The sequence below is a fragment of the Notothenia coriiceps genome, unplaced genomic scaffold (assembly GCF_000735185.1).
Source record: "Notothenia coriiceps isolate Sejong01 unplaced genomic scaffold, NC01 NC01_scaffold00017309, whole genome shotgun sequence".
NCBI lineage: Eukaryota > Metazoa > Chordata > Actinopteri > Perciformes > Nototheniidae > Notothenia > Notothenia coriiceps.
Window position 1 is genome coordinate 14,912 of NW_011350010.1, and position 12,000 is coordinate 26,911.

The 12,000-nt window shown below is 41.4% G+C and overlaps 1 protein-coding gene across 1 annotated transcript in view; it reads left to right on the forward strand.

The window, feature by feature from the left end:
- The window catches only part of LOC104950244 (leucine-rich repeat and IQ domain-containing protein 1-like), a gene marked incomplete at its 5' end in the record, with an annotated part of 40,943 nt that overhangs the window by 14,675 nt on the left and 14,268 nt on the right, over positions 1-12,000 (forward strand). The window contains 8 exons of the mRNA XM_010776732.1: positions 1,068-1,493; positions 2,099-2,285; positions 5,211-5,336; positions 6,000-6,089; positions 7,130-7,257; positions 8,419-8,490; positions 8,595-8,683; positions 10,129-10,230. Coding sequence (XP_010775034.1) covers positions 1,068-1,493; positions 2,099-2,285; positions 5,211-5,336; positions 6,000-6,089; positions 7,130-7,257; positions 8,419-8,490; positions 8,595-8,683; positions 10,129-10,230 — 1,220 coding nt within the window. The remainder of the gene's footprint in view (positions 1-1,067; positions 1,494-2,098; positions 2,286-5,210; positions 5,337-5,999; positions 6,090-7,129; positions 7,258-8,418; positions 8,491-8,594; positions 8,684-10,128; positions 10,231-12,000) is intronic.

The window sequence follows — 12,000 nt, forward strand, 5'->3', positions numbered from 1 at the left end:
GCAGGGGGGGAAGGGGGTCAGTGGGGTCACAATCCTTCTGGACCCCGCGACTGCCCCCCCTATCTGGTCCCACTGAGAGCGAAGAGCCGGGTCTTTGTGGAGCAGAGGCTGCACTACCTGAGGCTACTGGCCCTCAGACTGCTGGGCTCTGAAGCGTCTCTGCCCCCTCAGGGATGAAGACTGGGGCAAAGCATTGCTAATAGATTAATTAAGTTTCTATTGAGGTGGCTTTGTAGTCCGTTTATCCCCTCAATGAAAGAGACATTATATGGAATACACAGAGCAGTCAGGCAACTCACTCACACTCACTTCATTCACCTCAGATGAACCGGGCAAGAATAAAACACTTAATGATCTGATATTCCATTCATTAAGATTCTCTAATACTGTTTCAGTATTAGACAGTGCTCCAAACTCAGTTACTCTGAATGTCATGTTCTTGTTTGAATCATTAAAATACACAATGCCATCGATCAGTTATTAAGAAAAGTGTTGATTTAAAGTCTGGTAAGCAAAGATACTGCTGGTAGGGTTTAATATGATTATATACATATGTGTTGTGTCAGAAACACAACATTTGTATTTGGTAGGTTGATTAAATAAAAAAAAGAACTTTAAAGAATCCCCAATTTGCACTTTTTTGACTGATTTCCAGTTGTACTGATCCACAGCTCTGATATGATCTACTAATAATATTTCCAGTGTCCAACTAATCGCAGTACAACAGATAACAAGTCATAACTAAATGAAAGCTAACATCTTTACATTGAAAAAAACATTCAAACTGGAAGACAGCTGCTCATGATATATATTTTGTTCCATTTATGCAGCATTGCCAAATTAATTAAGTTTAGTACATTAACATTTAATCAGTCATCCCATTTTAAAGACATTCTAGAAATAGAGAAACTACTCATGGAAATCAGCCAGAACATACATCTGGGATAAAACTTTTTTCTCTTTTTTGAGATTAATTAATTAACTTTCATGTTCCCCAATACAAATACATGTAACCAGGGTTACGAAACTACACCTAAAGCAGTGTTTTTGTGTGTGTTGGTCCACAGTAATGCCTCGTCTTCCCTGGATGCTGTGAAGTCCTCCTGCCGACACTTCACTGAGGCTCTGCAGCTGGCTGAGGACCAGAGATATGCCCATGAGTACGGAGACACCACTGTGACTGCAGGCGCAACAACACCTGAGGGAACACTTGACATGGACAGTAGCAATACTGGAAACCACAGAGAAATGGAATCCACTGGACACGTCTCTCCAGTTCTTCCAAATCGAGACAATACCAGATGCAGCAACTGGGCTTTTGAGGATAAGTACGCTGCAGAAATCCAACATAACACATTTAACACTGTTGCAACACATCCACACACCGGGCCAACAGTTCGAGAAGCAAACTCGGAAAGTGTTCACCCCTCGACAACTTCCTCCAATATCGAAATGGCACCTGTGTCCAACCATGAGAATCTGAACCTCCAAAGGTTAGTACTCTCCATTTCTTTGCATCCACTCAATCTAAAACTATGCTATTATTATTATTATTGTTATTATTATTATTATTATTATTATTATTACTATTTAATCTTTTATGATTCAATGGTGTTTTAATGCTTTGTTAAGCACTTTGTGACTATGTCTGGGAAGCGCTTTCCAAATACATTTGACCTACTTATACTTACTTACTATTAACCAGAGATCAGTGAAATCAGCTTTTCAAACCAAAAGCTACACAAGTGTACTTTGCTAACCGTAAGCAAACACAATTTTTTATATAATCCTTCATAAAGCAGGTGAGCATTTGATTAGTGTCTCCTTCAGAGCATGTTTCACCGCCGGAGCCTCCTCTCTGTGATTTACCGCACGAGATGTCGAACATCTTATTCATTTTAACACGCAGCTTCATCATTAACGTCTCCGGGAGGGCGATAGATCTCTGATGTGAAGGGTGGCTGTGGACAGGCCGACACCCTCCAGAGTCCTGCTCTCCAGATGTCCGCTCAGAAATCAATTCAAACGAAGGTGCTGTGACACCTCGCTCATTCTGCGTGTGTGTTTTTGTCTGTGTGTGTGTGTGTTCTTTTTAAAGTAGCACAGCAGCAGTCAGGATTCAGCAGCTGTGTGCTTACAGACGGAAAAGTGGGAACGTCAGCCGCCCCTCCACAGCAGAGGAGGGTGGAGGAAGAGGAGGAGGAGATGGAGGAGGGCCAGAGTCAGGACCTGCCTTTTTAAATGGGAGCGTTGTTGCTCAGCATTATGCAGCAAGTGTCATCCAGGTAAAACCCTTTTTAATGTAGTTATTTAACAGGAGTTTAAGTCCAACAAGTTGAGTCATGCGATAATTAAAGGGCAACTATTTCATGTGTGGTGTTCCCTTTGTGACGTAGAAACGTACACACCCACACAGCTTCCATAATCAGTTACATTTTACATATTTGTTGTAATTTGCCTATTTTTCCAACATTTTCCAACCAAAACCTTTTCCGTCTGATCTTATTTTTGGAAGGACACAGAAACAAGAACTGGAAATACACAAATGTTCCGTTCACGTAGAACGATCCAGCCGGAGTATGTAACTTGTGTCACCAACGCAACAAGCCTCAGATCATGAGATGCAAAATATCCAGATTAATGTCTGAGGTTTAGGCCCAATCCCAAACCACGCCCTACACCCTACCCCTACACCCTACCCCTCCGTCTGTGGAGTGACACTTGCAGCTCAACGAGGCTCCCTCCTGTCAGATGGAGGGAGTAAATACAGCGGCAAGCTTTGGGACGGACTCCCCTCTCTCCAGCAGAAACAGGAAATGCTGTAACTGTATGTAACAACGGTTTCAAATCAGCATCTCTTTGACGAAAAATAAAAATTAATAACTCAAATAGAACTCCAAACATCTTTCATTGTATTACTTTTTTGTAAAGCTCTTTTAGTTTTACACCTGATGTTTATAAGCTTCTTAGTTTTTGCAACAGTCTGTAAATAGACACAACTTTATAATAAAATGCACACATTTACCTTTTTCTAGACTAAACACAGGTACGATCCTAAGTTAAAACATATGAGGTTATCATGAGGTTGTTAACATCGCAGTTTATCAGTGGATCTTTGCAGGAACTACTNCGGGTAAAGTTGTACAGCTAACTATCGGAAAAAAGGAGACCGCTAGTAGATTATTTGGGCAAAGAGAAGGTAGGCTACTTCAATGCAGAATGGTACAAAAACAGAGAGTGGTTAATTATTTGCAAAACTGCTAAACGATAGTGATACATTGTGATGGTAACGAGCTAATTAATTAATATCACATATGCAATAAGTATTATTTTTTCCACTTACATTTTTATTGACATTTTTATAAACATACAAAACCACATGTAGTTCAGTATACACTTGAATTAGAAACCCATTGAAGAAGAAAAAAGAAAATACAAATAATAATAAAAACAAGCAAACAGTGACATGGAAGCTTTCTATCCTATTTTAATGCAACATCATGGTCTGGTTCCAACTCTCAATTTGTGGTGTCGTTCATTTTTCTTTTATATTCAACCCATTTTTCCCATTTGGACTCAAATTTCCCATTCTGGACCCTCAATATGTGTGTGAATCTCTCCATATCAAATATTTCCTGTACAACTCTTTTAGTTTTAAACCAGATGTTTATAAGCTTCTTAGTTTTTGCAACAGTCTGTAAATATACACAACTTTATAATAAAATGCACACATTTACCTTTTTCTAGACTAAACACAGGTATGATCCTAAGTAAAAACATATGAGGTTATCAATAGGTTCTTAACATCGCAGTTTATCAGTGGATGTTTGCTGGAACTACTTGTAAACAGCTTGTTTCCTGACGGACACACACAGCGTTGAGTCCGGTCAGGTAGAGACCGGTCTCCAGTCAGCACCGCTGCAGACTCGCTGTTTGAGGGCTTGATAGCCCACTCCCCCTCCACACTCGTTGGTTTGGAACAACACTTGATGTGGCGGACCCTCCGTGCGAACGTGCAAACGTAGGGGTAGTGTGTAGTGTCTAGTGTGTAGTGTCTAGTATCTAGTGTGTAGTATCTAGTGTGTAGTGTGTAGTGTGTAGGGTGTAGGGCGTGGATTGGGATTGGGCCAAAGTGTATAATTGTTTTTCTCCACCAACACTGCAGTTGCACCACCTTCTGACAGACCATTTTTTCTGAGCTCATAAAGTTCAAATATCTTTCCTTAATTTAATCCACCTCTTAGATCTTTTCTAATCATCATGTCTAAGTCCAGTTCAGTCAACCCATCTATTAGATCACCATGTACACAGATGCATTGGAAACTAAAGAAGATTGCATTAGAACAACTCAAATGTCAGAGAACAGAAATGATCCAAACGTATGGTCAATTTGAGTTAATTGGTCAATTCTATTGTTGGTTTGTTGGTTTATCATTGCGTCTATGAAATGTCTGTAAATAGGAAAAATGACCAATCCCAACTTCCCATAGATGAATGTGCAGTCTTCTGATTGGTTGTTTGGTCCACCCAAGAGCAGGAACACTAGCATCCATTAAGCTTGAGTGAGCAATTGTAATTATTGTAAAGAAAAAACAAACGTCACTATTTAATTCAGCATTTGCTTGTTAACCTGTCAATGTGTGATTAAGCGCCTTTCTGCTACAACTAGAATTTTCCAGTGAATATCTGAATATTTCCATTTTCACCCTTCAACATTCATCTTCATTCCTCATACGTGTTATGGAGGCTTATTCTGCTAATCCTCTGTGTATAGGCACAGGCTGCTGTTCTAAAAAACATGCTACTCAACACTTCTCCCAAATCCCTCCGCATCACACAAAGTGTTTGATGGGTCCTTAAGGGCTCTAGGAGGGAGGAGGTGGGAGTGGAGGAACTGTAGAAAAGTGTGTTGTGGCGGGATGGGGGATTCGGAGTGATTAATCAGATTCCAAAGAAGTGCGGTAGTAACGGTTCTAGGATTCCTGCTCGGCTCTACTTGAAGTGAAATGTGCCCCCCGCGGCCCTCTGGGAATTGGAGGATTTAGAGGCTCACTGGAGCTCCATTTGTCTCCGTCCGGAGTCACGCAGAGTTCAGACAGCAGAACACTGTGCAATTAAAAGAGAGGTTAGCATGTTTTATCTCTCTAATGGGATAACACACCATATTTACCTCGTGATTCATGGAGGTTTTTTATTTATTTTTTCTTCAGGCGTTTTGGAGGGGCTTTTCTCTGAGGAGGAGGCTCGCATCTGCTCTGGCTGCTGTCACACGCCCCGACGCGGCTGAGGACGACACCTTTGAGGAGGTGGACGTGGATGAATTTGACTTCGATGAGGTATGTGCTCCTCACGTTCATGGTTCAGTTGTTGCTTCCCCCACGACCTGTCAGACACACAAACCTGGACCTTTAATAACTATCCAACATTGTATCCATACAGTTCACGCTCCCGCATAAATAAAAACATGCACAAACACAGAAATATGCACACACATGCAGAAAAACCTGTGTGGAAAGACACCAACAAATACAGGTTTACACATGAGTCCAGAAACATGAATATTTAGAGAGTGTGTGGGACAGAAACTCACTCTGCAGGGAACTCAGGGATTTAAGCCTTTGCAGACCATTTACATGCACTAAAGCTTATATAACACACTACACAATACTCTTTGTTGTTCTGCGCTTGTCCTTTCCAGAAATATGGAAAGGACAAGGGCGGTGGTGGCGAAGTCGATAGGGACTTGGCTTGGCAACTGGAAGGTCACCAGTTCAAGTCCCGGCAAGACCAAGTGCTACCGAGGTGTCCCTGAGCAAGGCACCGTTCCCTACACTGCTCCCCGGGCGCCGTTCAAAATGGCAGCACACTGCTCCTAACACTAGGATGGGTCAAATGCAGAAAAAACAATTTCCCCACGGGGATTAATAAAGTATATCAAAAAAAAAAAGAAAAAAAGAAAAAATGCAATTACCGGTAAATACACATGTTTTCTTTGGTAGGCAGCGCTGGAGAAACAGTGGACATTGTCCCTTCCTGAGGACTCCCCTCCCAGACGTTACCTTATGTCAGACCAGCCACGGTCTCTGAAGGTAATATGTAATCTGGAAAACCTGGTGCTTTAGTGAAAGCGGTCCACCAGCCCCTGTGTGATGTCAATGGAAGAGTTATTTTCTTGTTTCTTTCTCATCTCGGCCATCGCCGCTTTCAGGATGTCCCTCACTCTCCTGTTTGAATTTACTCTTAGGAAAAAGTTTCCCCCCTTCATTTTCCTCTCGTTGGATCTTTTCTTTGGAGCGCGCTCAGCACTGTACATCATGGTGGCTGCTTTAGGCCAGCTGATGCGGCGCAGCTGCCGTCAGGCCGGACTTATTGTGTTGACACCGAGGTACACATCAAAGGCACGGATCAACAATTTAGCACTTTCACAAAAAAAAAGAAAAGGGATCTGGAGAGAAATGAAGCTGTTAGTTTGACTTACATACGAGCATTCCTTTGGTGAAAATGCTCTGACAAATACCTAAAAAGAAAACATGCACTTGATTTAAATGTTATTGGACATTCTTGTACAGTACACATCATATTTCATTTTACACATACTCAGAACTATATTGTCTCAGACAGAGAGGCACATATTTTTACATTTAGAGCTCAAGCCTCTCAAACTTCTGAAAACACACATGTTTTTTTATTTTCTTATTCAATTTTCAAATGTAAAAAGTGGAAATGGAAGATTAGAATGAATTCCTCCTTAATCGTCCCACACATGTACGTACAGTATACACAGTACCGCACACACAATGAAAGTTAATCTTGCCTTTATACCCATGCATGGGTAGCTATTTCACATCGACCAGAGATCAGTGATCTGGTGTCCTTGTGCACCTCGGCAGTGCCCAGGAGGCAAAACTGGCACCTCTCAAGTCAGTCATCAGTCCTCCCAGAATGGCCCAAGTCACGTCTCTCCAGATAGAGCGACAGTCGCCCATATGTAAAGAACCACTTCAGTAAATGAACAACTCTTTTGAAGACAATTTAGGACCCAATAAACAAGTTATCTAAAATCGCTCTAACTGTAAAAGTGTTAAGAACTTTGAATTATTGCTGACACTGTTTTATGTATTTGTTTCAGCCTCCTGTTCACTTTCCTGAACCCTCTGAGTATATACTCTCACCCCTGCCTGTGTGGAGGCCGAAGCAGGCCTGGGTGCCTCCAGAACAGGCTGCTGAACAGAGAGTTTCCCCTGAGAGCTCCAACAGGTAGACTCACCCACAGCCTTATTACTGCCTGCCATTGAACTGCATTTGGTACCAAACATCTTACAAGGTAACAGGTTGTTGGGGTGTTTTTGTGTGAGTAGGTTTCTAACCACAGAACAAACTCAAACTCAGTTTAGAATGGGGAATATGCTGTAGGTGTTTAACAGGCTACTTAGAGTAACTATGGCCTTCAAATTCATACCTTAAAGAGGACCTATCATGCAAAATGCACTTTTTGATGTCTTTTATACATAAAGATGTGTCCCTGGTGTGTCGGGGAACTCACGCAGCGTCAGAAAATAAAACCCTCTCTCTTTTCCTCCGTACCCAAATCTCTAAAAACGGGGGAACAACGGAGCTGATCCGTCCGATATGACGTAATATCTGAAATGTGGACCCACGGCCCTATCAGAAACGTTGCTATCAGAAACAATGCCCGACTGTTTTGGACGTAATATGGTCGGTGCATGTTTACATTAGCATCGCTAACACTCAGAGCTAACCTCTACTGGAGAGCATGTGTGTGAAGAAGCAGGAAATAAAAAGGAACTCACCTTGTGGTATAACCGGCAAGAGAGAAAGCCTTTGAGCTCCATACTGTTTCAGAGAGAATCCTTGATAATCCATGATATGGCGTTTCATCACGGCAGTATTTAGTTTAGACAGTAGCTGCCGGGTCCCGCATGAGCTCAGCCCCCTTTTTTTTTTTTTTTAATCAATTTTTTAATTTTTTAAAGCTTTACACCCCAAATCAGCACTTTTGAAACAGGAAGTGAAATAGAGGGATACTGTATGAGGCATGGCCTAGAATGGGTGATCTGTTTTGGTATTTTGAGCAAAACACTTCATAGACATGTTTTTATATATTGTTATATATCTGAGACCTATGCTATTGCCTAAAAATAGCATGATAGGTGACCTTTAAGTAGGATGTACCAATAAACTGAGATTCAAACGACACAGACTTTGTAATATTCATATATTTAAAACAAAGGCAATGGATAGGAATGACATTAGATTTCACATTGCTTATTGACCATGTCATGATATAGGATTTGCTCCAGAACTAAAGCGCCACCTAACTTAAAGTCTTTAATAAAGTGCAGTAAAAAAACATTTAACAACTTATTTTTAAGCTCAATAATCTCTGTGTGATTTCAGAAGCAAGTCTCCTGCTTCAGCGTCGGTGCTCAGCCGTCTCTCTGAAAGATCGGAAAAGATTATAGAAGAATGGTAAATCCTCGTCTTATCATATATCTTCTGTTGATGTGAGTTTTGTTATTTCATTGAATGTAATTATGTGTGTGACAGTCTGACCTTTTTTTTTTCTTTTTCAGGGGGTTCACTCACAGCCACACCGCTCTCCAGATGCTCAAGAGAGCTCGGAAGATGAAGTCAACTAAACAACAGCAGAGTAAACGTAGAGGTGAGTGTGTCTAAAAGGATATCGTTTTAAATACACACTCAGTTTCTTGAATTACTGAAGGTACACCTGGCTTAAAGGTAGGGTAGGTAAGAACGGAGAAACCAGTTCGAGTGCGCTAGAATTTGAAAGTAAGCAGCCGACAAGAATCTGCCCCTTCCTTCAGACTTCCTTACAGAGCCCCTCCTCCAACACACACGAACGCGCACATGACCAATGAGGGCACGAGATACGTTTGTGCACAGATGGAAGGCTGACAGGCAGGTAGGCCATCCAGTTATTTTAGCCGGACCGGCTCAGATGATTGGTCGTGCTTTTTACAGCGCCACGGCTTCCACAGATGATTTTTTTATGTATTTATTGTCAAAGCATTTAATGTATTCATTGCTATCGGGACGTTAAGAGCATTCCATGGAATATAACAACAAGTGCTTCTGAAGTGAATTACCTACCCCACCTTTAAACTTCACAGCTCATACACACATGTACAATAACTTTAGAGGTTGCATTGCGTTATACTGACAAGTGATTCTATTATTTTGTCCACCCTATCTACATCAATGAGGGTAGACTTAGTAAACATCAACACCTCCATGTAACAATTGTTTGCATTTGTGTTTCTTGTATGTGGAATGTTTTAGCTTCTTATCCAATAAGCATAAAGTTATATGAAATAACAGCAAATATAAAGATAATGCCGGCAAATCTGAAAGCTCTCATGTTTTCTTTGACCTAATAAATCGCCTCAAATACAAAGCTTTCTTTAATCAGTAATCCTTCTTCACCTGAACCAATGTGTCTTCCTGTCTCCTCATTCCTAATCTTTAACACCAGATATCCCTTACAATATGGAAGGAGCTGCTCTTGGGACATAAATCCATTTTCCAAAACGGGAACAAATCCACACCCGTTATTGCCTCTTTTCATTCTCGTCTTTGTTCCTTCAGCCGTGCTTCAGCAGCCAACCTTTCCACCCCGCGTATGTTAACGAGCCATAACAGACAGCAGAAGCCAGGAGCTGTCGCCTCTTGTTGAGCCTTATTTGAGAGCCTGCGAAGGAAATAACGATTGCCAAGAAAGCTCTTGACAAGTCTTCCTGTGATGACTTTCATTCCCTCTCATTGTAGTGGTTGAGCAGAGGAAGGTGACCTCACCTCCGCTCTGCACCGAGGAACAGTAGTCCCGCCACGATTATCATGCCAACGTCATGTAGAGGGAGGCTGCTCTTTGATCAGAATTACAAATGCATGACTCCAATAGCAGGGCTCTTGTCATCTTGCTCCACCCGCACACAGGTCTATGTCTGAACTAACTCCTAATGGCATCTGCCTCAGTGGAACCAGAGCGCTGTTCTAAAATGTTCCGAATGTCATATTTTGGTTTTCTGTTTCTTGTTTAAAGCCTGCCTTGTCCTTCTTTGACCCTTTCTCTCTTTTTGTCTCTGCTAGATCCCTTTGACCGCCATTCCTCGGTTAACAAGTGCAGTTACCAGCTGGGACCAGTGGAGGCACGAAACAGGCCAACACAACACAACAGGAATGAAATAAAAGGTAGGCAAACACGCTACTCATTTAAATACACCTTTACATAGATTTAATGTTTAGACTTGAGACTGTTCATTCCATTCAGACCATTGACTGTTTGTAGAAAGAGGCCATAGGCACTGTGACGTCACCCATGTTGACTACGGTTTCAAAGTTTCTACTTTGGCATGTTGGCCGTCGCCATCTTAGCTTTTGGCCATAGCCTTCATGGATGTATTAGAGAAACATCGATACAGCATTGGAGGCAGCATGAAACCAAAATGACCTGACTCACAAATACAAAAATACCCAGACGATCCGGGAATCTGGGCCTATAGAGCATGCGACCTGTGTTTTCCTTAAACCCCGCCTGCAATCTGCAGCATCATTGCGGGTATAGACTCAGTCAAATTAATTTCCGAGGGAAAATAACTATGGATTTGACCTTTTAGGGTATTTAACAATTCTAGGAGAGTCATTTAAAAAAGGCCTATTTACGTGTTCATCCTGGTAAGTTGATATATGTATACAAAAAAGTATCTGCTGATTTACAGACGTAATTGAAGTTCCAATTTAATTTAATGAGAAAAAAAATGTGTTGTCCCAATGACATCGCGTGACTGACACATACGTTGTAGTACCACCGTTTGGCCACTACGAAATGTGCGTGCGTGCTGCTTAACTCAGACTAAGGAAAATATAGATTTTTTTACAACTTCATTATTTTTATAGTTTTGGCAATTGTCTGTGAGAATAACATGGAATAGCTTATGTGGTGAGATCTGCCAATATAGTTACATCACTGAAATAAAGTTTCATAAAGTACGGGTGAAAAATACATCACCATAGTAATTTTGGAAATATTATGCCTCTGTAAGTAGTTTTTGTGGTTATTAAAACCAGAATGTTCCAGCAAAGCACAGACTACTTTCTGCAGATGCTTTCCCTTGTTTTATAAAGCAATGGTTTGTTTTTTAAACTGAGTTGTATCTGAAGAATTTCTTAAAAAAATAAGTCTGTCATTTCTAAACAGAATATATCAGGAATAAGTCATCAACCATTTTTGATGAGAAATTGTTGCAAAAGCAGCACTTACACAAAAAAGACCCAGGTTGTATGAAAGCAGAATTTCTCCATAAAATGAACTCACTGGTAAAGTACAAGCTTGATTAAAACAATACATGTATCTGGTTTCACATAACTTTCAGTATCAAGGATGACATTCTTCTTTAAAACGCCATTCTAATTGCTATGGATAATACAAACAATGTCAAAGAGTTAAGTGATTGACAGTTGTAAAGTAGATTGATAGTCCCAGTAGACGAACACATCTCCCTCCATCTTCCCCGCCTCCTGCCCTGAGGTGCAGACATGATTTGGCTTTGTGACATCCACAGCCAGACTTAAAAGGGAGGGAAGAGCCCGCGGCTTTCGCTGATTAAACGTAGTGACGTATTTTTCTACGTTCGTTTTGCTTATTGTAGGTCCAAAATTTTCCGTGTTAAAGAAGGGAAAAGAATATTCAATTGTACTTTACTGTTCCTTTGGTTATAGGACGTTGTCCGAATAAATTCCGATAAAGTGCCGATTACACTCTGTAACTCTGAACCTGGTGGTCAGGAAGGTGACGACACGTTTCCGAAGACTGACGACCTACTGGGCCTTCGGAAGACACCCTACCACTCCGGAACTGTGCGACCACGCCCCTTCCCCCCCCCCCCCCCCCCCCCCCCCCCCCAAACACGCCTCCTTTCTACCTCTGTCCGTACTTATTTTCGTTTAGGGGGAGGGGGAGAG